Source organism: Macrosteles quadrilineatus, unplaced genomic scaffold, assembly GCF_028750875.1.
Source record: "Macrosteles quadrilineatus isolate MER2022 unplaced genomic scaffold, UCM_ALF_1.0 Scaffold_1__1_contigs__length_201487025, whole genome shotgun sequence".
Classification (NCBI taxonomy): domain Eukaryota; kingdom Metazoa; phylum Arthropoda; class Insecta; order Hemiptera; family Cicadellidae; genus Macrosteles; species Macrosteles quadrilineatus.
The window spans coordinates 43,075,987-43,103,074 of NW_026542594.1; the positions used below are offsets into that span (position 1 = coordinate 43,075,987).

General features: G+C 36.6%; 1 protein-coding gene across 1 annotated transcript in view; it reads right to left on the reverse strand.

Moving 5' to 3' along the window:
• Positions 1–27,088, reverse strand: part of LOC128982844 (uncharacterized) — a 127,914-nt gene that overhangs the window by 63,507 nt on the left and 37,319 nt on the right. Inside the window, exon 2 of the mRNA XM_054401884.1 lies at positions 2,556–2,744. Within this exon, the coding sequence (XP_054257859.1) occupies positions 2,556–2,742 (187 nt within the window). The 5' untranslated portion in view covers positions 2,743–2,744. The remainder of the gene's footprint in view (positions 1–2,555; positions 2,745–27,088) is intronic.

Consider the following 27,088-nt stretch of genomic DNA (forward strand, 5'->3'; position numbering starts at 1 on the left):
TTTTAGCCCATTTTAACATTGTGCATTTACAAACTAAGACCATAATCTCAAAATAGTGCTAGATAAAGATAAGTATACACCACCATTCATTGTCGACCTATTATTACTTGGTTATGACGGATTAATTTTTTTCGGCCGCCATCTTGGATCTGCCATTTTGAGATGTGATAAATTAATTTAAATATGAAGGTGGTGTTGTGACCCATCATTTCAGACTACCAAAACACACAATTGTAGTACCAGACTACAATGATCTGACATGGTCCGAAGTTGATATCTTAAGAAATGTAGAAAAAAGTAGGGGGGGAACTCATTTAAAATTCACCCTGTATATAGAGATACACAGTTGTAACACAGTTTTCTCGGTTATTACTGGACCGATCTACAAGATGCATGTCTCAAATTAAAGGATGTAATGCATAGATTTGCCTTACGTTTTTTCTAAGGGCTAAGCACTACAGCCCTTCAAAGGTCGAGTCAATACAATTCAGTGTAATAATACAGTGTAATAAATTGAAGATTATATTACACAGTTTATAAATGATTTGTCAGCTGTTTAATGTTTGTCAGACATTTGTTATTATTTTTATAACCTCACTTTCGGTATGTAATTATTAATCTAGAAGTTCCTGTTAAAAACAGACACGATGTCGATCAAGGAAAAGTGTATTTGTTAACTTATTATACCAAAATGTGTTATTTAAACAATATTTGTAGCCTATTTTTTGGTGTAAATTTTGTATTTTCGTATACTGTATTAGTTTTCCTGCGAACTGATTTGAAGGAAAGTGCTAATTTATTTTAGGTTTGAGTATGGAAAGTGAAATAATACCCATAGTAGGGGACGAAAACTGTTTATTCCGATCAATATAATTTATTCCCTACGGCCACCAGAACAATCATAGTGAAATCCGCTTGCAGGTTGTGTAGGAAATTGCTAATATGTGTGAAACATACAAACATTTTATTTTATAGGTGTGACACACTACACACCTCCACTTTCCTTCCCTAACAAAAAAAAAAAAAAAAAAAAAAATCGCGAGGGGGGGGTGGTTGTGACGCTTAGCGCCACTATTTTATATAGTGCCACACAACTAAATCACTGGCCTTGCGATCGGCGCGCCTCCTTCGGTCTGCCGCTTGCCTTTTTTCGAGAAACGTCAAGGAGCTACGAAATCGAGTTTTCCTCCGTCTTGTCTCTTGCCGCCTACCGTTGGAAAACCTGCCGATCGCCCCCTTGTCATGTCTCTATGTCCTTCAAAAATCAGGATAAGTCGTTAATTATTAAGTTGTGTTAGGATTAAGATGACAGGCTAGTTTAATTATTTAAGGGGAAGCCGGCAGGCTTTCGCCCCATTCGCAGAAATGTAAATTCCAAATTATATGATTACCTCGCTTAACGAGGTAATCATTCCTAGACATGCAATAGTCACCACGTGAAGGTTCAAGTAATTAATTCATTCAGGAATCGCCTTATGAGTCCAAATTGGTTCAGTAACTAGTTAGGGAACGAAATTTACCTGTTTTATCATCATTTCCATTTTACACTAATTAGCAGTTTAGTTTGTAAGGTTAGCTATAGTTCATCTGTTTAGTAGTTAAAAATAAGTAATCAAAGCTGGCTTGGCCTGCTTCTGGTCTGGGTAAAGATTTCCGCCCTCTGGTTCTCCAACAACGTTTCCAATTAAATTGTCATTGGTTTTATTAACATAAATAGTTTATACAGGCCCAACTATCCGTTCTACTTCGTATAAAAAAAACAGTCCCTAAATAAAATACAAAGATAAACAGTATTTGTTAATTATGTCTTTTATTTTATCTATTTTTTTTTAAATTTCTAATATTATTATTTCCTGATAGCGGAAATCTCTCACGCACGGGTAGTAGCCTATGTGAGAGGCTTTTTATATTTAATGACTATGTTAGTATATTATTTTATTTATTTATATCATTGCATAACTATGAAATTTTTACTGGCAAAGTATTGTAACAATGTATTTACTTACTGAAATAAACATGATTTTGATTTTATTTTATTTGATTTGACAATATTCCCGTGGCGGAGCACGGGCGGCTAACTAGTTTAAATATTTATTCTTAAACACTCTGTTGTCTAGTCTCTTCATTATTAACCAGACTTAGTAAACAGATTGAAACAAAATATAAATTCCAGCTTTGCTCTGGAATTTTTAAGTCCTGCAGTCTGTGGTTAACCTTAAAAACTATTTCAAACTACGTCCATATGTTATTTGTAAACAAAGGGAAATGAGTTTAATCAAATGTCAACAGTTGGCACCACCTTCCAAACTTTAGCCCTTAACTGTACTTAAGGTATGTCCTTTCTTAATATTCTGAGACGTATTTGCACATCTACATGAAAATACCTTTAATTTGATACCTCAAACGTTAAAATCCATCAAGCGGTTATCGAGCTATGACTGTGAAAAGAAAACTGCTTGCGTATTAATATATAGATGAAACAGTACTAACAAAAATACTAACAATCAGTTAAACAAAGTAAAGGATAAATTCTTCAACAAAAGATCTCAACTTACAGGTAGCTGGGCCGGAATTAAGGTAGAAGTCAGCATCAAACTCAGCGGAGCGTCGCACAAACTCAAGGTATCCTGCAGATGAGACGTCACTCAGAAAGTAGAAGACGCTGAGGAAGGCCAAAAGACAGATCAGCAGACCCAGCCGTAGGCAAGGCCGCGACTGAGAGCCCAGACCGAACCCAGACATCTCTGCAACACCAAGACACAACACAGTTACTATCCTCTAGATATCAGCAGTGTAACACGCTTAGGAATGCCAACAGGCAGATATGCGGACACAGCCGTAGGCAAGGCCGCGGCTGAGAGCCCAGACATCTCTGCAACACCAAGACACAACACAGTTACTATCCTCTAGATATCAGCAGTGTAACACGCTGAGGAATGCCAACAGGCAGATGAGCGGACACAGCCGTAGGCAAGGCCGCGACTGAGAGCCCAGACATCTCTGCAACACCAAGACACAACACAGTTACTATCCTCTAGATATCAGCAGTGTAACACGCTGAGGAATGCCAACAGGCAGATGAGCGGACACAGCCGTAGGCAAGGCCGCGACTGAGAGCCCAGACATCTCTGCAACACCAAGACACAACACAGTTACTATCCTCTAGATATCAGCAGTGTAACACGCTGAGGAATGCCAACAGGCAGATGAGCGGACACAGCCGTAGGCAAGGCCGCGACTGAGAGCCCAGACATCTCTGCAACACCAAGACACAACACAGTTACTATCCTCTAGATATCAGCAGTGTAACACGCTTAGGAATGCCAACAGGCAGATATGCGGACACAGCCGTAGGCAAGGCCGCGGCTGAGAGCCCAGACATCTCTGCAACACCAAGACACAACACAGTTACTATCCTCTAGATATCAGCAGTGTAACACGCTGAGGAATGCCAACAGGCAGATGAGCGGACACAGCCGTAGGCAAGGCCGCGACTGAGAGCCCAGACATCCCTGCAACACCAAGACACAACACAGTTACTATCCTCTAGATATCAGCAGTGTAACACGCTGAGGAATGCCAACAGGCAGATGAGCGGACACAGCCGTAGGCAAGGCCGCGACTGAGAGCCCAGACATCTCTGCAACACCAAGACACAACACAGTTACTATCCTCTAGATATCAGCAGTGTAACACGCTGAGGAATGCCAACAGGCAGATGAGCGGACACAGCCGTAGGCAAGGCCGCGACTGAGAGCCCAGACATCTCTGCAACACCAAGACACAACACAGTTACTATCCTCTAGATATCAGCAGTGTAACACGCTGAGGAATGCCAACAGGCAGATGAGCGGACACAGCCGTAGGCAAGGCCGCGACTGAGAGCCCAGACATCTCTGCAACACCAAGACACAACACAGTTACTATCCTCTAGATATCAGCAGTGTAACACGCTGAGGAATGCCAACAGGCAGATGAGCGGACACAGCCGTAGGCAAGGCCGCGACTGAGAGCCCAGACATCTCTGCAACACCAAGACACAACACAGTTACTATCCTCTAGATATCAGCAGTGTAACACGCTGAGGAATGCCAACAGGCAGATGAGCGGACACAGCCGTAGGCAAGGCCGCGGCTGAGAGCCCAGACATCTCTGCAACACCAAGACACAACACAGTTACTATCCTCTAGATATCAGCAGTGTAACACGCTGAAGAATGCCAACAGGCAGATGAGCGGACACAGCCGTAGGCAAGGCCGCGGCTGAGAGCCCAGACATCTCTGCAACACCAAGACACACCACAGTTACTATCCTCTAGATATCAGCAGTGTAACACGCTTAGGAATGCCAACAGGCAGATGAGCGGACACAGCCGTAGGCAAGGCCGCGACTGAGAGCCCAGACATCTCTGCAACACCAAGACACAACACAGTTACTATCCTCTAGATATCAGCAGTGTAACACGCTTAGGAATGCCAACAGGCAGATGAGTGGACACAGCCGTAGGCAAGGCCGCGACTGAGAGCCCAGACATCTCTGCAACACCAAGACACAACACAGTTACTATCCTCTAGATATCAGCAGTGTAACACGCTTAGGAATGCCAACAGGCAGATGAGCGGACACAGCCGTAGGCAAGGCCGCGGCTGAGAGCCCAGACATCTCTGCAACACCAAGACACAACACAGTTACTATCCTCTAGATATCAGCAGTGTAACACGCTGAGGAATGCCAACAGGCAGATGAGCGGACACAGCCGTAGGCAAGGCCGCGACTGAGAGCCCAGACATCTCTGCAACACCAAGACACAACACAGTTACTATCCTCTAGATATCAGCAGTGTAACACGCTGAGGAATGCCAACAGGCAGATGAGCGGACACAGCCGTAGGCAAGGCCGCGACTGAGAGCCCAGACATCTCTGCAACACCAAGACACAACACAGTTACTATCCTCTAGATATCAGCAGTGTAACACGCTGAGGAATGCCAACAGGCAGATGAGCGGACACAGCCGTAGGCAAGGCCGCGACTGAGAGCCCAGACATCTCTGCAACACCAAGACACAACACAGTTACTATCCTCTAGATATCAGCAGTGTAACACGCTGAGGAATGCCAACAGGCAGATGAGCGGACACAGCCGTAGGCAAGGCCGCGACTGAGAGCCCAGACATCTCTGCAACACCAAGACACAACACAGTTACTATCCTCTAGATATCAGCAGTGTAACACGCTGAGGAAGGCCAACAGGCAGATGAGCGGACCCAGCAGTAGACAAAGCCACGACTGAGAGCCCAGACCAAGCCCAGACATCTCTGCAACGCCAAGACACAACACAGATACTATTCTTTAGATATCAGCAGTATAATACGCTGAGGAAGGCAAACAGGCAGATGAGCGGACACAGCCGTAGGCAAGGCAGCGACTGAGAACCCTGACTACTCTTTCAAATTCTCCATAGACCGAGAAACCAGTTCGTCGTGGACGATTGTCCAGTTACGTTTTGTCAATTCACTCTAGTGGAACATTATAGTTTGACTTAAACTCTGGGCCTTTATATTTTAAAGCCTTTGTAATAAAGGTCTAGCTGTCCTCCCTTCGCTACGTTTGCATTAGTGATTTTATTCCTCAGCAAGACCACTACCACCTCTCCTTCGAGTCATCGACACGTCCTCTTCCGTTGCTTTCTTCTTACATACTTAAAAATTGGTTTGTGGAGACTTCTCTTACTGGAGATTGAGGCTTTTAGCGAATTTCCCCTATAGGGAATAAGCTATTACCGTAGTACTCGTGGTAAGACCTGGACCCGGGACCGATTTACTTTTTCGTTTTGAGGTCCCTAGAAGACCAAAAACACTATCCGTTCAAATTCATATATATAGGCCTATATATATATATATATATGTGTGTGTCCATTAGCGCGATAACTCGAGCAAAAATCGTCCGATTTTGATAAAATTTGGTACAAACGTGTAAACCTATGTTTATTCGAACGAGTTCACGAACCAGCAAGATCGGACTATGGAAACAGGGGTTTATGGGGGGTTTTATGGGGTAAAAATTGGGTTTTCCCATTTTGACCCTAAAAACTTAATATTTAACACTATTTTTTAAACCATTTTGTAGAACTTATAAAAATAAATAATGTAGTGTATTGAAGCGTTGTTATGCGCCTAATGGTTACGGAGAAAATTCCAAAAATCTGTAAATTTTGAAATTTCCATGTTATACTTATGGAGAATAAGTAAACTGTTGTTGTTTGCTTGTTTATAAACATATTTTGATCAAATTTGGAAAATGCATTCATTTCATACCAAACTATTACATTTTACAAAGAAATACCTGTTTACCCTCCCTGTTGCAGCAAACCTACGTACTCGTTAAACTACTGTTATTTAAATAGGGAATAAATGTGATATTTTTATGGAGACATTTTAGTGTAAATCCTGTCAGGCAAATGGAAATTCGCTTAGTCTGTAGGTTTGCTGTGGTGGGGGTATTTTTCTTGTTATGTACCGAATTTCTGTCTTATGTCGGTTTACTAAAATATTCCCATTAAACGTACAATTTTGGACTCAAGCGTATTACATCTTTTTGTCTATGGTATTACAGTATTTTCTTTCCATTAATTAAATCGCTGATACTATAAGACAATTAGAGCTTTGTCACAGGTTTATTTCATTGTCTCACAATTTATACAACTCAGTTCATCAGCGATTACTTGGACCATTCAACGTAGCATACAACCGCAACTAATTTCCCCTCAGTGAACTTATTAAAACTGGCAGTGTAATTTACTGTTAAGTGTCTTAAGGCTACGAAACTAATGCCAGACGAAGCTTTTGCGGTTAATCTGCATACAGTTGTGAATTCTAAAGTTTAAAAGACTAAGGCCCGGTTCACACGAACGACAAACCTAGCAGACTAGGCTTGGACTAGGTAAGCACTAGGTAAGCACGACTGGGTAGCGGACCACAGGATCAAATGGAGCAGTTCACACGAGCCTATGACGCCGACTAGCTAGTCGTGTTCATGCTTGATGTCCCAAAACCTAGTCGGGCCCCGCTTCCCAGTCCGTCGTGGCAACTACCCAGTCGCCCAGTCGAACTGCGTAGCAGTACATGTAGCCTTATGGGAGCGTTCACACGAGCGATCGGGTAGTCGAGCTGCAGCTCGCATTCTTACCTTTGTTCTCATTGTGCACCAGTGGTGGAACCGAGTGGTTTTGATATCTATATTTTCACCTAGTCCGTAGACATGTCGCTCGTGTGAACCGGTGTGATTCTGTGGTCCGCTACCCAGTCGTGCTTACCTAGTCCAAGCCTAGTCTGCTAGGTATGTCGTTCGTGTGAACCGGGCCTTACAAGTGCAAAGTTAATTGCAAATACTGTAGGTTCAAATGAGTACTAAGTGCGTCTGACCTCGCACCGAATAGCTTTGTTATAGGTTCGCTGTCAAAAGTGTGGACTTTTAAGTAGTAGAAACTTGTTCATTGTACGGTATCCATACACAGGGTGATTGATATAAGTGTGCCAGCCGTTTTATTCGAAAACCATAAGAGATATAAAAAAAGTTAAATGGTAAGTGCCTTGGATTTTTTATTTAAAACATTATGGTCAAGTCAAAAAAATTATTTTAGCTGCCATTTTTCCAATATGGCCGCCAACTTTGATTTTTCTTATGGAACACCCTGTATTTCATGATGTATTCTGGTAGAAAATGTAATTTTAAGACGATTTTATTCTTGCAATTTTTTTCATGAACCTAACCGTTTCAAAGATAATAATGGTTTAAGTTGTGAAATTTTGAATGGTTTTGGAATAAAACAGCTGGCGTGCTTGCTAAGGCCTTTATCGAAACTCTTTCTCATGCAGAAATTTCAAAACTTTAACCATTATTATCTTTGAAACGGTTAGGTTTATGAAAAAAATACAAGAATAAAATCGTCTTAAAATTACATTTTCTACCAGAATACATCATAAAATACAGGGTGTTCCATAAGAAAAATCAAAGTTGGCGGCCATATTGGAAAAATGGCGGCTAAAATAATTTTTTTGACTTGACTACAATTTTTTAAATAAAAAATCCAAGGCACTTACCATTTAACTTTTTTTGATATCTCTTATAGTTTTCGAATAAAACGGCTGGCACACTTATATCAAACACCCTGTATAATAAAAATCCCAAAGTAGGTACCCATGAAAGTTTGAGAAAATTATAAGTCACACCCCCATAAACCATATATACTTGAAATGTTCATCGTGACGAGAACCCTGGCGCAAAACTATCCATTATTTCATAAATTGCCCTTTAAGGTAGTAATTCCTTTCTAAAGGGAACTTTTCATATTAGTCCAGTCAAATTATAAACATTAAAAAGCGGCCTTGCATGCAAAAGGTCATGTAGTTCTGGTTTTTTAGTATGTTGTTAGGACCTATACCACAAGTAAGAAACCAAGTTTGCAGCTTCGAAAGACCTGTGCTAACGGCGTAGTAGCCAAAAAACCGTAAAAATTGTACACTTTTTTCACTTTTTGCTAAATATCTCCTAAAGTATGCTTCTGACAGAAAGTGTTGCCTTATTCTTTCTTAGACTGGATAAAATTCACTACATTTTGGGACTATAACGATTCCAGTGCGTCTAATATTAGTGAATATACAATACTTTAAAAACTATAGAAATTTTTCAAAAAATTTAAAAGTTTCGTCATGGTAAATTATTTTGTGCCGTATTGTTAAAAATACTCATCCACGAGAAAATATATACAGGAATAAATTAAAGATAATTTAATTAGCTTTCATTTGAGCCCCAGCGAGCGCTTATTGGCCCAATGGTTATTTCAAAAATGGAAGATAACATATTATGTATGGATGGGATTTCGCAGAAATAAAAGTAAACAAACTATTGAACACATCTGTATGGATAGTTTATTTGGGATCACATCATTATTTGTCCGAGTTTTCAACTGTCCGAGTTTGTTAAAAATTTCAAAATATTTGAATAAACAGTTGTCCGAGTTTTTATTTGTCCGAGTTTTGATAAATAACTAATAATAATTAGATAAATCAACTGTCCGAGTTTTCATTTGTCCGAGTTTATGAAATTATTTAAAAAAATATCGAAATGTCAAGTGTCCGAGATTTCAACCGTCCGAGTATGGTTAAAATAATAATAAATTTTGGTTAAATCAACTGTCCGAGTTTTCATTCGTCCGAGTTTTTAAATTATTAAAAAAAATATCGAAATATCAACTGTCCGAGTTTTCAACTGTCCGAGTAGGGTCAATATCAAATGTGACACTGCGCGCCGAGACTAGCGTGTCTAAGTCGCCTGGTCAGAAGCCGATGTAAACCTCTTCTGCGAAGGAGTCAGGCATTGTGCGAGCCGCGAGAGCCCCTCACGTCGACTTAAGAAAAATTATATTACTTTTATTATAAGACTAATTTTTACAATTTTTAATTATAAAATTAAACTGCCATCACCTAACACAACCAACCAAACTTGCTGATAATATAAAATACCCCCGCCGCAGCAAACCTGCAGACGAAGGAAATTTCAACTTGCCTGATTACATATCTACTAAAATATTTCCATAAATAAGCGAGTGCTTAGGTTTGCTGCTACGGGGAAGGTAAACCGTGTTTTTTGACCATACGTCAATAGTATAGGATGAAATAAATAAAATTTCCCAATTTGATCAACTTATATCCATAAACAAGAAAACTAAAACAGTTTTTATCTTCTCCATAAGAATAACATGGGAATTTTAAATTAGAATTTTTTTATTTTCTCTGTAACCATTATTCATACAACAATGCTTCAATATACTAAATTATTTCTTTTTTTAGTTCTACAAAATGGTTGTGAAATATATTCCAAAATGTTATGTTTTTAGGGTCAAAAATGGGAAAACCCCATTTTTACCCCATAAACCCCCGTTCCCATTGTCCGGTCAAAAAACACTGTTTACCTTCTCCGTAGCAGCAAACCTAAGCACTCGCTTATTTATGGAAATATTTTAGTAAATATGTAATCAGACAAGTTGAAATTCGCTTCATCTGCAGGTTTGCTGCGGCGGGGGTATTTTATATTATCAGCAAGTTTGGTTGGTTGTGTTAGGTGATTACAGTTTAATTTTATAATTAAAAATTGTAAAATTAGTCTTATAATAAAAATAATATAATTTTTCTTAAGTCGACGTGAGGGGCTGCACAGTGCACATGCCTGACTCTTTCGCAAAAGAGGTTTACATCGGCTTCTGACCAGGCGCCTTAGACACGCTACTCTCGGCGCGCAGTCTCACATTTGATGTTAGACCGGCCAAATCCTCAGCCAAATCAGCAAGTTATTTACATAACCCTATTCAGCAAATTGTTGAATTTAGTTTTGCCATGACCAAACGGCGCTGGGGTTGTGTCACACACTGTAAGTGCATGGGTAAAAAGTAATGACTTTGGTGACATTTGGGAGGTGATTGTAGGAGGTTTTGGAGTAGTGGCAGAAGCCAGCCTCATGTTTGCTACTCTTCTGAAGGTTGACATTTGTTATTTCAGTGCCTAAACGAAGGATACCTTCGTTCAGAAGGACGAGAACGTCTACATCTTCTCCTAAAATGACTACTCGATCATATGAAGAGGTTTTAGACAATGCAACCAGAACTATATCTCGGGCGACGTCTTCTTGCAACAGTCACTTCTACGACCTGATGCTCAAAGGCGTCACAAAGAAGTGTGATCAGGCGTCTTTTATTTAGATAAAACTTTAACTTGAGGAAAGTTGAATAGTGGTGGATTCGTCAAATGTTAAACTCATGAGTAAAACGAGCAGCATAGTGCCGAAGTCTCTCCACTGTTTTTGTGCTTCTTGGGTAACCGTAAAAAACAATTGAGACGTTCTTACCAAAGTGATAATTCGCGTAGGTGGTGTAGCCCGAGACAACTGATGATACTGAGCTTTTCCGCTGCCAGACGATAACCACCATCTAAAAGATGTATTTTTGGCGTATATTAGTTTGTAGGAGAGAGGAGAGAAAGCAGAATAGAGTGAAGCTTTTTGCATCCCATGCTCTGTAAACAAAGACAAAGGGAACGGGCCATTTTGTACTTCAAGTATTCCTGTAAATAATTTTCTGACTGTTTAGTTATGCAAAATCGCTTAAATATTGTAACTGGATCAATAACTACATTATTGTTGGACAGTTTAATAGATTTTGTGTGTAAAGCCAATGTTGCCACTTGGTGTCTCCGTTTGAAAGCTACTTTGTCAAAGGGTTTCCCAACGATGAGCTTCACTCCTTCTGTTCCAAGCTGTTGGACCATGTGACAATTTATCGCAGGAGCTCCCACTAAATCACTACTGAAAGACATCAGTCAGTAGCTTGTCAGTAACTTTAAACGGCCGGTGAAGTTTTAACCAGGTTCTGAGTTTATCACATCATTGCTATCTCGAATGATACGAGCAGGCCTCATATCCATATGCTGTTCTCCAGTGGGACAAAGGATACGACAGAAGTTTTCTAATACTTCACATATGTTTATCATTATACTTATTCCCGTTGACCACCTTGCCAAAACACTGTTGAAAATTGCATTTCTCTCGGTCAACCCATACTCTGATAGATCGTCAGATCTTACCATAAACCAGACCAAAACTTCTCTCATCAGCTGATCGGGTGTTTTTGGTCAACACCAACAACACCAGCAACAGGAGTATAAACTGCAAATCTATACTATTATATAAAAATCTAATGGTGTCTGTCTGTATGTGTGCTACTAATAGGTGCAAAAACTACTGAACCAACTGGGCTTAAATTTTACAAAAATATAGCAACCATACCAAGGACCATTATAGGACTATTCACATTTCGATACTGACCGTAGGCTTTGCCCCTTTGGCTTTAAAAGTTGTGAGGTGAACATTTTAAAAGTAAATATTGATTGGTCTCCATGGCTGTGATGAGGACACTAACAATGTTTGTTTAAATTTGCTTTGGCATTTAAATGTAAACAAGAAGAACTGCTAAACTGCATATATCACAATTTCAGACAGCTGATACAAAGAAATTAAATATAATATTTCCATAACTATGAAGTAGGAAGTAGGTTTATTTTAATCTAACCTTTTATCATGGATTATTTACTCTAAAACTATGTCAATGATTATAAAAAAAAGATTCTATAACCGTTGCTGTATCAACTCCGGCTCTGCTTTGGACTTTTTATAGCGTCTAAGTTATGAAAATAATGTTATTGATCCGTTTTCATGGAAACAGTATGAAAATTACAATGTTTAGATGTTTTGTATGAATTTGGAGGCTACTTTAAATAAATTCTAACTGCTTAACATGTGTTGGATTAACTTAACATAACTTGCAGATCACATTGTTTTTTATATGTATATTTAGGTAAATTAAGTTATTGTGTTTTGCTAAACCTATGCTTAAATTAAACTAAAGAATATCACCAATAACTCAATTGTACCGTTGATTTTTGTTTTCTAAAATATAGCTGATAGCTGCCCGAAATGAGGCTAACACAAAACACTGAATTAACGTACAAACGTAGAAATAAATACTTAATATGTTTCTATAAAAATAAAAATATGAAGGAACTATGAGAAAACGAATATCCTTAATACATACATTGTGTTTCTGTACTATATAGGAACTACATAGATTTCTGATCGCAATAGCCTTGAATCTTGACTCCTAGTCCGTCCTATATTTAAGTGGGAAATTGGAGGGATAAAAAATTGAAAAAGTTCCCTCGCTACCTGCAGAACCTGCGTGGCAGTTCAACTGTTTTTCAACCCTGCAAAACTGACCCTTATAATCCGCTCTAATGATCGTGGCAGTTCAAGTATCTCGGGACGGTCATAAAAAAAAAATAAAAAAAAATAATAATCCCGGACTCAGCGTGGCGTTTGAGTCTTTGCCATCACAGATTGGTATCACAATCCTCAACAAACTTACTGCCAGCCTCAAACATGCAGAAACAAAAATGGCAATTCAAATCTCGGCTAAAGCGCCTTTTGGTGTCCGATGTGCTGTACTCTATCGACGATTTCATGAACAACCGCTGGGATATCTAAATTTTAGGAAATAACGCGGGAGATTTTCATGCACTAGTGTATAAAAAACTTGTTTCGAAATCCTTTTAACCTGACAAAATGTAAATAATAAAATAACTTGTGTTGTAACTTGTGTTCAGTAGCCTACCTATTCCCTGAAAAAAATAGACCTATTCAGAAAGTGTATAGTCATAGTCGGTGATAGTGCTTTTTACAAACGTTATTAACAAACGATCGTAGGTAAAGTAGTGTAAGCAACTCGCGTAATTGCGTAATTACACGACCGTTGAGTAAAGTACTATTACCGTATAGAGTCAACCATTCCCTGGAAGTTAACGTTTAAGCCTATCTCTATGCTGGCAAATTTGCTATGACCTAATTATTAGTGTAGCCACCGGAAGTTAAGTGATTTGACGATTTTGACGTAAATGTAGCTCGAGCGTTACCGGAAGCACGGTCGTGTTGGCACGTTATGGCGAAGCTGTTAATCCACGCCTACGCTTTAAATTATAACGGCGTGTTTGTTGGCGTATACAAATTTTGGCCTATCACAGGCGATTATTTTTACTTCAAGTATATATTCAAGCTATATATGAAAGTGAAAATAGTAAATAAACAGGGTATAACAATGATTATTTTTAATGAAGGCAAAGCTAAGTAATTTCTAACATTTGTTCTTGCGTAGCTGTGGTAGCAGCTGTGATCACATCCCATCAGCGCAAGTGGTCGAGGATGGCGAGGTCATGCCAATCGTTGGGTCATGCATGTCAGAGATAGCATTTTTTATGGGAAGTAGGCTCCTTTTGATGACCTACCTCCAGCTTTGGAAACTGTTTGTGTTATATTGTAAACCGGGTGTCTGCGTTGCATACCCTCCTTCTTAAGTGTGGTACCCTATCTTTCAACCCTGTTTGTTTTTTACTGCAGCCGGGTGTCTGCGTAACACACATGCTTTCTTATGTGTGGTACCCTATCTTTCAACCCTGTTTGTTTTTTACTGCAGCCGGGTGTCTGCGTAACACACATGCTTTCTTATGTGTGGTACCCTATCTTTCAACCCTGTTTGTTTTTTACTGCAGCCGGGTGTCTGCGTAACACACATGCTTTCTTATGTGTGGTACCTTATCTCTCAACCCTATTTGTTTTTTACTGCAGCCGGGTGTCTGCGTAACACACATGCTTTCTTATGTGTGGTACCCTATCTTTCAACCCTGTTTGTTTTTTACTGCAGCCGGGTGTCTGCGTAACACACATGCTTTCTTATGTGTGGTACCTTATCTCTCAACCCTATTTGTTTTTTACTGCAGCCGGGTGTCTGCGTAACACACATTCTTTCTTATGTGTGGTACCTTATCTCTCAACCCTATTTGTTTTTTACTGCAGCCGGGTGTCTGCGTAACACACATTCTTTCTTATGTGTGGTACCTTATCTCTCAACCCTATTTGTTTTTTACTGCAGCCGGGTGTCTGCGTAACACACATTCTTTCTTATGTGTGGTACCTTATCTCTCAACCCTATTTGTTTTTTACTGCAGCCGGGTGTCTGCGTAACACACATTCTTTCTTATGTGTGGTACCTTATCTCTCAACCCTATTTGTTTTTTACTGCAGCCGGGTGTCTGCGTAACACACATTCTTTCTTATGTGTGGTACCTTATCTCTCAACCCTATTTGTTTTTTACTGCAGCCGGGTGTCTGCGTAACACACATTCTTTCTTATGTGTGGTACTATATCTCTCAACCCTATTTGTGTTATATTAAAGCCGGGTGTCTGCGTAACATACACACTTTCTTATGTGTGGTACCCTATCTTTCAACCCTGTTTGTTTTATACTGAAGCCGGGTGTCTGCGTAACACACATGCTTTCTTATGTGTGGTACCATATTTCTCAACCCTGATTGTTTTATACTGAAGCCTGGTGTCTGCGTAACATACACGCGTGTTTATGTGTGGCACCCTATCTCTCAACCCTGTTTGTGTTATATTAAAGCATAATGTCTGCGTAACTTAGACGCATTCTTATGTGTGGTACCATATCTCTCAACCGTGTTTGTGTTATATTGCTGGCGTCTGTGTAACATACACAAGTTCTTATGTGTGGTAATGGTACCATATCTCTCAACTCTGTTTGTGTATATTTAAACCGGGTGTCTGAGTAACATACAAACGTTCTTATGTGTGGTATCATATCTCTAAACTATGTATGTGTTATATTAAAGCCGGGTGTCCGCGTAACCTTATGTTACGCGTTCTTATGTGTGGTTCCCTATCATTCAACCCTGTTTGTGTTATATTGAAGTATGGTGTCCGCGTAACATATACGCGTTCTCATGCTTTGTACCATATCTCTCAACACTGTTTGTGTTATATTGAAGCCTGGTGTCTGTGTAACGTACACAAGTTCTTATGTTTTGTACCATATATCTCAACACTGTTTATGTTATATTGAAGCCTGGTGTCTGTGTAACGTACACGCGTTCTTAAGTTTTGTACCATATTTCTCAAGACGGTTTGTGTTATATTGAAGCCTGGTGTCTGTGTAACGAACACGCATTCTTATGTTTTGTACCATATCTCTCAACACGGTTCGTGTTATATTGAAGCCTGGTGTCTGTGTAACGTACACAAGTTCTTATGTTTTGTACCATATTTCTCAACACTGTTTGTGTTATATTGAAGACTGGTGTCTGTGTAACGTACACAAGTTCTTATGTTTTGTACCATATTTCTCAACACTGTTTGTGTTATATTGAAGCCTGGTGTCTGTGTAACGTACACAAGTTCTTATGTTTTGTACCATATTTCTCAACACTGTTTGTGTTATATTGAAGCCTGGTGTCTGTGTAACGTACACAAGTTCTTATGTTTTGTACCATATTTCTCAACACTGTTTGTGTTATATTGAAGCCTGGTGTCTGTGTAACGTACACAAGTTCTTATGTTTTGTACCATATTTCTCAACACTGTTTGTGTTATATTGAAGCCTGGTGTCTGTGTAACGTACACAAGTTCTTATGTTTTGTACCATATTTCTCAACACTGTTTGTGTTATATTGAAGCCTGGTGTCTGTGTAACGTACACAAGTTCTTATGTTTTGTACCATATTTCTCAACACTGTTTGTGTTATATTGAAGCCTGGTGTCTGCGTAACATATACGCGTTTTATTTTATTTTATTTTTATTCTTTCAACGGTAACACCATTTTTACATTCAAAATATACATTAAATAGGAATCTATATATATAATACGTGAAGCCGTATTTTGTGAACGCAACTCCTCCCTTATTTGTGGACCAATTTCAACGTTTAAGGTGTCAAAAGATTCGTCTCAATATGTAGTTTTGCAATAAGGTTTTAGAACTTTAAAATTCCAACTCTCAAGGGCGTGAGACCCTCTCAAAGGTCGGGTTTTCCCCATAAAAAATACATTGAACAAATTTAAAAACAAAAAACAGCTGTTTATAAAAAGAAACGTATTAGCTTTTTGGGAGTAAATATTAATGTTTTAATATTCAGTAAGTTAAGACCAAGTTAAACAGTTAATCTGTTTTGTTGGAAGAACAGAAAATGCCTCAAGTTGAAAGAAGAAATATTGAAAACAGTAGGAGGAGACAATTATTAATAAGGTATCTTATGCGTATGAGGAGAGTAGAGAAAGAGAGGCCTGATCTAACAGATACACATCCATATATACATGCACTTGAATGCACGTGAGATGAATAATATTTGCCAGTTCTGCTATGCAACATACTTTGGAAGTGAAAAATTTACGAAGCACATAGTGTTGTCGCGGTTGTAAAATAAATTTGCCTAATGTGTTGCAATGGTTGTAAAAAGAGAAAATGAAAATTGCTATCCGAATCTTATAGCTACAACAGTTATGCAACCTATTTCGACAAATGAATCCATACTTTCAAAACTTTGGGACAGGTATTAAGAGAAAACCCCACTGAACAGCGTGAGGACGTTCTGATGTGGGGCATATACTGTGACTAACACACAACACGTTAAAATACGTTAACAAACTATCAATGGTTCTATTATTATTCTATTATTATTATTATTATTATTATTATTATTGTTATTATTGTTATTATTATTATTATTATTATTATTATTATTATTATTATTATTATTATTATTATTATTATTATTATTATTATTATTATTATTATTATTATTATTATTATTCTATTCTATTCAATGGTTAACTATTCAAAGCAGATTATGGCTTTCCAGTTGATAACCCAGAGTTTGTGGGTAAAAAATGGTTGATATCACCCCACTTTTCAGGATTCTCTACGAAGAAAATTCGTTTGATTAGGGGGATATCTAAGCAACAGTTTTCTTCAATTCTCAATGTTGGAAAAACTTTGTTGCAAAACATGTCATTTCGAATTGAAGCAGATCGTTTAACATTCATTAGATATAGAAGCTATCAGTTAAAACTGAGAGCAGACTTAATGCAGGTGAATCTTGACGACGCAAATAGAGATATTTGTGTTTAAACAACTCTAAGATGTAGGCCTAACTAGAATTACTAAAAATTTAGGCATAACGTTTTCCTCGGCGTTATGTTTCATACTATGCGGCTCATTGAGCCGCACGGGTTCTCTAGTAATCACTATAATAGCATAACTAGGTAAATAATATATGAGAAAGCATGCACGACGTGCAAAAAGACATAACCAGTATAAAATATATATAAAAAAAACATTACATAGGCCGAGACACTTTAAGTAAGAAACATTGCAAAACAGGTTCATGTTTTGCGTTCTCATGTTTTGTACCATATCTCTCTACACGATTGTGTTATATTGAAGCCGAGTGTTTGTGTAACGTACACGCGTTCTTATGTTTTGTACCATACCTCTCAACACTATTTGAATTTAGATCTACACAAACAATATTATTGAAATGAAATGAGATGTAGTTGTGCCATGGTCTGTATATTTCACCCAAACCAAACTGTTTATAATCATTTTTAATTTAACTAAATGGCCCTTTAATTCATTTCAATAAAATGCTTTCAATACAAGAGATGGCTTCTTTTATTCTTTATATTGGAAGGTTATGCCTTTTATATAAATTTTCGAAAAAATTAAACATAACCCTAAAAAAAATAAAAAACTTAAAAATTGTTAATTTCTGTCCGAATTTTAAGTCAATTATAAATTGGTGCTAAGTAGGCCACCAGATGCAAACATATTTTATACAGCAGCCAATGATGAACACATAGCAAAGCACAGATGGCCCATTGGTTCAAAGAATTTGTACATGCTGTTATTAACAGAAGTAGAAGCAGCAGTAATCAATTGTAGTTAAATTCCATCAGCTCAGTTTTTTTTAACAGTATTACTTTGTTACAAATAAAATTTATTTTAATTTTTTTCAGAGAAAATAGGATTTTTGTTTTAACTATTATTTTTCTACAAAAAATAAATTAAATCTAACAAAAACCACTAAGTGGTAACACTTTCCTAGCCAAGTCAGCAATCCAAAAAAGATAATAAATCATCGTTTTTCCGCCAAGAAAAACAATGTAAGGTATGGCTTGTTAATACTTCAAAACATTAATGACATCTTTGCAATGGCAAATGTTTACTGTTAATTTATTTTCTGTAGTAAAATTACATCATTTTGTTGGTTTCTACTTTTATTTTTTATTTTTTAAATCAACAAGTTTGGCAATTTGGCGGCCGACTTTTGCTCGATCACTTTGAAAATACCATAAAACTAGTTTCATTGAGCAAGTATCTCTCCCATTTACATTGCTAGGTGAGAGCTTATTTTACAAAATGTGACCTTATTTGTGCCACATTTCATAAAATCATAATAGTGATGGTTTTATATTTACTGATTACCTCGAAATTATTATACTTAGTTAGTTGGACTAATTAATTAGAGAAGTTGATTTATGAAATTATCTTTGAACGTAACTTTAATGAAAAAAACCAAGCAAAAGTCTGCCGCCAAGTTGCCAAACTTGGTGATTTTAAAAATAAAAAATAAAAGTAGAAACCAACAAAATGATGTAATTTTACTACAGAAAATAAATTAACAGTACACTTTTGCCATTGCAAAGATGTCATTAGGGTTTTGAAGTATTTAACAAGCCATACATTACATTGTTTTTCTTGGCGGAAAAAACAATGATTTATTATCTTTTTTGGATTGCTGACTTGGTGGGGAAAGTGTTACCACTTAGTGGTTTTTTTTTAGATTACATATACCTTACGTTGTCAATCCTAATATAGTTTCGGGTGACTAGTTTCAAAATATCTGATTGATTTTCAAGCCTCTTTTCATTTTACATAAAATTATTTTTGATTGGAATGTGTGTATTAAGACCAGACTTTCTATTTATTAGCAGGTTATTTAATATGTTGTCCATACATAACTAATATGAAACGTAGCTTCTATCTTCAATCGTGACTTAATAAAAAATAAATAGTAATTCAGGTTTATTTAAAAAGTAAAGCTTTTTGCACATTTTCATTTTCACACATTTTGTGTGCGACCCTGCACAAAAACTAGTCATATGTTCATCTCAAGTAATTGAAAACCATTGTAGGCCTAAATAAACTCGCATTATTGACACAGTAAAAATTACCAACATAAAAATTCTGCTTTTAAAAATGGTATCATTACAGTATTATCATTTTTAAAGCTGCACCATATTATAGGCCAAAGACTTGATGTTATATCGTTTAATCTCATATTTTATAGTTTATTGGCCTATATTTGACATCGCATTTCCTCTACCAATTAGACGTATCATACAGTTTTGTGTTAGGCAAAAAAAGGTTACTTTTTAATGCCTAGACTTTCATAATTGACCTACTGACTGGACACTGGTATAAGGAATAGATTGCGTATGGTGTCCACATTTTGGACCTGACCGAATTAATTATCTGTTCTTTTTTCAAAAATCTATATAATGCTATCACTGATTCTATCAGTATTTCAATACTGATATCCTCTATACGGCAATGGTATCTCAAAAGAGAATTAGGGGAGAATTTACAATAATTAGAACATAGCTGGGAATTAGTAACGATATAAAAGATTAAAACATGTCGTGTGAAGTAGATTCAGTCGTTATCTGTCAACGGAACAGGACGTCGGTGTGTGGTGGGCGCGGTTGCTGACAAGAAATGTACTGTAGTACTGCGCTGACGTAGAGGTATGACGTGTAACCTGTTGATCGGTACGAAGTGTTGAGGAATTGTACTTGTTGCGTACAAAGAGCGAGCTTGACACTTGATAAATAACAAGCAATTGTAGCTATATTGGCGTTGAGGTGAACTGATTAATATTGTAGCATGTTGCTAATGTAAAAGAACAAGAATGCTTCTTTAAGAATCTTGTGTCGTGATTCAATAGCTTATGCCCAATGGTTTTAAGAAACACAAAATAGCCTACACAATACTCAGGCCACCCACAAAATTTGTTCCAATAAGAATATATAAGAATTCTTTGCTGATGGTTTTTTAAATTATCAAGTATGTGCTTGTGAGCATGTAACTAAAAATACAGCGTACAAAAACTATAAATTAAAATTTAATATTGTGAACAGAAATAATTGTAGTATAACTAAAATTTAGTTTGTAAGTTGAATGAATATGCAAATATACCCATATGTACATTTTTCTCTTAGTTTTAAATACCATCAACATCTATAATATTAAAACGCGTGACAGGGTTTTTTTATTTCACGATTCTGAATCAACCACTTGACGGATTTTCATGATTTTTGTGTTGAAAGAAAGATAATTTTGAGAACTAGGGAATGTCGAAGCCATAATTTTAGTTTAGGGTCCCAGTTTTTTTAGAAATTAAGTTTTAATTTTTTAAGTCTAGCAGCCGATGCAAACATTTTAAACTAGCTTTTGGTATGATATAATTTGCTTAACATAACGGCAGTAGTGGCAATATGACGGTTTTACCTCACTTGGGGCGTTTTATCCCATAAGAATAACATGGGGATCATTTTTTGGCCACCAAAACCAAAAATCCTGATCTTTGCCTAAATATCCCTATATAATTGTCAACCCTTATTTCTTACTTATTCCCCATAAATATATTCGATACTAAGCTAAAAAAGCTATTTTTTATATTTATTGACCCTTACAAGGGTAAATGTAGAGTAGTGACAATATGATGGTTTAACGGCACTTGGGGCGTTTTTCCCCATGTTATTCTTATGGCTCTTTTTTGCAACTTTTTTTAAGACCCAGCTCTCGTCCAATACAAGCCTATATTAATGTTCAATACCATTGTAAAACTTCATTAACATTTCAAATCCACATCCATTCGCATGTATATTCTCAAAATCGAGCTAGGTTTGTACGCGAACTCGGCCGTGCTCCCGGCTCATGGCGCGCTCCCTTGGACATCCTTAGTGGAAATCCATGAGTTTTGGCTACTTGGGAACCCAAGCCATTTGACATACAATAAATCACCTTTTCTCCTAATTACCTTTTCTATCAAATACATGTCCTTATACTTGGTCTTTAACAACTCCTCTGTATAGAAGCCTCCCCTGATTATATTGCCATTTTCATCTTTCAAGATATAAGTCACAGGCTTTGTATTCTTTACTTCTGCTATTGTAAATAGTTCCCCTGTCCAATTCGGAGTATAACCTTTACTAAAAACATGTTTATACTTGGAAATCCTCACACTATCACCTACCTTATATCTTGGCTTTTTAACTTGCACTACTTTAGAAGTCAACATCTCATGCACATATTTATTCTTAATACTCACTTGGTTAGGCTTCATTCCTATAGATCTATGCACTTTATTATTATATTTTAGAATTAACTTTGGAAGTAAATCCAACCATTTATAACTCCCCCGAGCACTAAATTCCCTAAATATAACCAATTCTTTAAAGTTCTCTGAAACCTCTCCACAATTGCAGCCTTAGTTGTAAAAAAGTGTGATAGTAATTAATCATTATTAATTACTAATATTGAATTTTTTCATTAGTTTGCTCAAATATTGATTAAAAAATTCTTTTCCATTGTCAGATTGAATGTTTTTAACCCCCTTTGGTAGAATGGTTTTAATGGCTTCTGTAACCACCAACCCTGTCTTATTTATTAGTGGAGCAGCATAAGCTTTTTTAGAAAATGTATCTATTAACGTTAAAATATATTTATTACCAGAATTCTCTCTAGCATAGTTTTGCATATCAATTAAATCTATTTGTATGGTTTCGTTTATATCCAATTCTTTAAAAGACCTTCTAATTAAATTCTTTCTTGCAGGCTTATGAAGTTCGTATGCAATTTCATTCATTTTTTATAACATCACTCTTTCCTTGTACTGTAAATATAATACCATTAGCCCCAATCAATAGATTATCTTCCATTCTTTTAAATACATAGTTTTCTGGTATATATGGTCTATTATCTATATACTTAAATCCACTCAAAGATGTGGGGTCAGCAACTAATAAATCAGGATTGTATTCCATCAAATTAAAATTTTTTTCTCCATACATAAATTTTGATCCATCATAATGCATAGCTTGTGACATTAGACAAATATCATCCGAATGTCCCCCCTCTGGTAGATTCCTTATAAATAATTTTTTGCATCCCAACAATTATGTTTTTTATTAAAAATTATAGTCCGTTCTTTTGTAACACAGTCAGTGTCATCAATGGCAGGTTTAACACGTACTAGCCTTTTATTATTAAAATGCCAATAGCCTGCTTCCATTTTTGGAACTTGTGAAACATTTACAGCATCTTTACTATCTGTACCTTCTATCAAATCGCTAAGTTTTTGTTTCTTAGCATTCCAAACACCATTCTCTGATTCTAAAAATTCATAATTATTATCGTCTTGTACAAATTTACCATCTTCTTTTCGTATTAAAGTCTGTTGTAAAGTGGGCACATCATTTAAACTTTCACCCTTTTCCACATTAGTAATTTTCCGTTTCTTAGCATTCCAAGCACCATTCTCTGATTCTAAAAATTCATAATTATTATTGTCTTGTACAAATGTACCACCATCTTTACGTATTAAAGTCTGTTGTAAAGTGGGCACATTATCTAAACTTTCACCCTTTTCCACATGAGTAATTTTCTGTTTTTTAGCATTCCAATTTTTATTCTTAGATTCTAAAAACTTATATTTAGTTTTACCTTGTAAAAAGACATCACCTTTTCTAGTTAATGTCTGTCCCAAAGTTGATACATCATCTACAAATTCCCCATCTTTTACATTACCAATTTTATGGTTTAAACAATTCCAACTATCGTTTTGTAAATTTAAAGTAGGTTCACTACTAGCCCTGGGTTCTGCAGGCTTATTATATGGATTATATAAACGATAAAATTTATCTATAAACATATTTTTATTTAATAAATAATTAAACTTTCTCTCAATTCCTCAATAATGGAATCTATTTCATTATCCACTCCTAAATTACCGGCTTGGTAACTTAGCCAAAGAAGTCTTAATCTATCTACAAGCTCATTAGGATCATCCCAATAAATATAGTCTATTTTATTACCAGTCACTTGTCTCAAACCTTCACCAACAGATTTAAATAGAGGTTTAATTATATTAAGATATTTAGTATGTCTATTACTTGAAATTGGTGCACCATCTTTGTAACTCTTTAAATGTCCATTTATAGCTTCCAAAATCTCTTTATAATTTTGCAAATCAGCCGGAGTATAATCCTCAGGTTCTTTTAAAGTTAACAATACCCACAAACCTTTTGTCATATAATGGTTAAAACATACCTTGTCAGACAATCCTTAACATGTAGTGTCGAAGTTGCTACATATGTTTCGGCGGTTATTTACTGATCTCCGCCATCGTCAGGCAAGAGATCAGTAAATAACCGCCGAAACATATGTAGCAACTTCGACACTACATGTTAAGGATTGTCTGACGAGGTATGTTTTAACCATTATATGTCATATTACGCAATCCTGGGGCTATAAAAATGAATTTTAAACCTTTTGTCCCCTTGTAGGTTTTATTTGCAACTGTAACATCATCATTGGCAATATCAACTTCCTTATTTCCATTAACAAATGTATTTACTTCTCGTCTAATACCATATGTAGTGTCTGTCATACTACTTTTACTGAGGTAATTTCCTAAATAGTCTGATGCTAAAAGACCAAAATCTAATTTCTGTGTGTGGTTGTAATGGTTGTAATCTTGGTATTATTGGTATTCTAGATGGAGTAATTGGGAGAATCTCCATTCGAGGCCTGTCTGTTTTGGCATTTTTTTTTAATTCTTGTAATGGCTCTATTAAAGATTGGAATGTTTGGAACCTTTCTTCAGCCTCTAGAAACTTGTCACGTTTTAAAGCTCTATATTTCTCTCGTGTTTGATTTGCAGAGTCAACCAATTCTTGTTGAATGTTTTTCATCTTTTATTTACATATTTTGTATCTCATTTGACAAAGGATTGTACTCAAACACTTTATTATGTATTATCATACAATATGCAGATGTATTTGCTGGTACATTTTCTGCAGTTTCAATCTCTAATTTAATATCAACAATTCCTTCCTTCACTGTTTCATTCTGTCTAGAACAGTCTATTACAATTAGTGGATATTTCTTCATAAACTCAGCCCTACTGATCATAGGATCGGGGATAGTATTATAGTAAGTCTCTCTAAACCTCATAAACATCTCATAAGCTTTAGAGACATCTCCATTTTCAAAGTCGAGATTTAAATCACTATAAGGATAATATTCAGAGTTTAGGAATACTTTGAGATTTTTTAATTTACAGTGATCAAATTCATCAGTTCTTTTTCGTGCACTATTGTCCCTAGCTGTTTGGAAACCAAATATAATATACCTAGGCTTCTCCAAACTGGAAGACGTCTTTACTGACCATGTATGTCTTGTAGTATTGGGATATGATGGAAGTTCATGCAGCTCTAAACTTCTAAATGCAATTTGCAAATTTTTATTTTGCAATAAAATCTTTTGTAATTGTAACTTCTCCCCATCTGATGGTATCACATGTGGCCTAACCCATTGAATCGAGTTAAGTGTAATTTTAGGAATCATATCAGCAGTGCCACTGGCTGGAGCACTAGTGGTTGTTAATATACAATTAAAATCATTTTTGGATCTTTTCAACACCAATTCTTGTTTGACATTTACTAATACCTTATTAAAATCCTCAAATACACCCATTAACAGCTCTAATGGTAAACATGTACTAAACTTGCCACCTTTATGGAACTCTTTTAAATTAGTGACAGAATCAAATGCTACATTTGACAATTTAGTAGTTTTATTGTAAGAGCTCAATATTTTCATAAGACTAGAAATTCCTGGGTTTCTTACAATGTCTATTTCTTTACCTGCAACTTCGTATCTAATTTCATCAAATAAGAATGCAAATGCATTATTTATAAAATGGCCTTTATCATGATTTTCAATTTCTCCCTTAATATACAGATAACTCCTACATGGGAGAGTTAGCAAATCTTGATTATTAATACATATTCGAATTTCATCAGAATTATTTATTGCCAAAGTGTTGTGGGGAACTTAGGAGTGATTTGTAATTTTAACCACACTATCGTCGAATCGGGATTTCCCTGTAACGTCTAGAAAATCTTCCATTTTTATTAATAGAAAATTTTAACTTTAGTCCTATTGATTTTAGGAACCTAGCATTTTGTACACTTATAGATAGCTGCCCACTCTTATAAATTCTCATATCTTTTTTATATGACAAGTAATTGTAGTTTCTTCTCCATTAAAGTCAAAAACCTTGTCGTGCTGATCGGCAAATGTAATACTGACAACATCTAAACTTCTCTTATTTACAGGAAAATATATAATATTTCTTGGAAATTCAATAATTTTGTAGCCAGGAGGAGCTTCTGGATAAAAGCTATGTATGGTGTGTGATTTGCTGCCATTTAAATAAGACCCATTTGAAATATTACATTTTACTCTAATCACATTTACATTATTAATGTTTATTTTATTTGTAGATTCAAACTGAACACCAGGAGTAGAAACACCTTTAAATCCCAATAAAACAGACCCTAAACATGGTTTTGTAAAATCAAACACATGGCTAGAAAGTAATGTCGCTTTCATAGTTTTATTATTAGCTGTAAGGAAAAAGTCTGGGATTTGCTTTTAAATTTCCTTTGCAAGCTCAACCACCTCATACGTTCCTTAACCATGGATACAGAAACTTTAACAAAAGAAAATAACTTGCATTTTAAACTGTACAAAAATAATCTTCCTCTCTCCCTCTCTCTCTCTCTCTCTCACACACACACACGCACACATACACACACACACACACACACACCAAGCACATCTGTCAGTGACCAACCACGCGTACAAGCCCCTAGGACAAACCAACCATGGCCATACGTTCAAAATACATATTTTTAGCGCTGTCACAAACCGGGAACGGTTATCAAGGGATTTGATGGCTAAAGGGAGGTCATTCCAAAGTCGGCAAGCGGTCACAACAAACGCTCCGTCGTAAACTGCAGTCCTATGATGAGGCATACTTAAAGTCAATGAAGCATAGCGTAAAAATCTAACACTTTCTTCAGCTACAAACCTAAAATCATCTACCAAATATTTTGGAAAATTTGTTTTTATTATGGAACTAGCTGTAACCCGCGGGCTTTGCCCCGTTTAACTTCTTAATTTTCAAGATTATCTCGTTCGCATGGCTCAATCACGTCCTGGTTGAAGTTTGTTCGCTACGCTCACTCACCTTTAGGTTGGAGCTCGTTCGCTGCGCTCACTTGCCTTCAGGTTAGCTCGTTCGCTACGCTAACTCGCCTCCAGGTTGAAGTTCGTTCGCTACGCTCACTCACATTTTGGTTGCAAATTAGCTGTTGTCATAAATGTAAAAGAAATAATAGTGCTGCACCCTGTTGGTAATCCTTGTAACTTTAATGCTATTGAACATCATAGAACAGAACCAACGTGTTTAATTGAAACAGCTGTTAAGATTCAATAATTCCATTT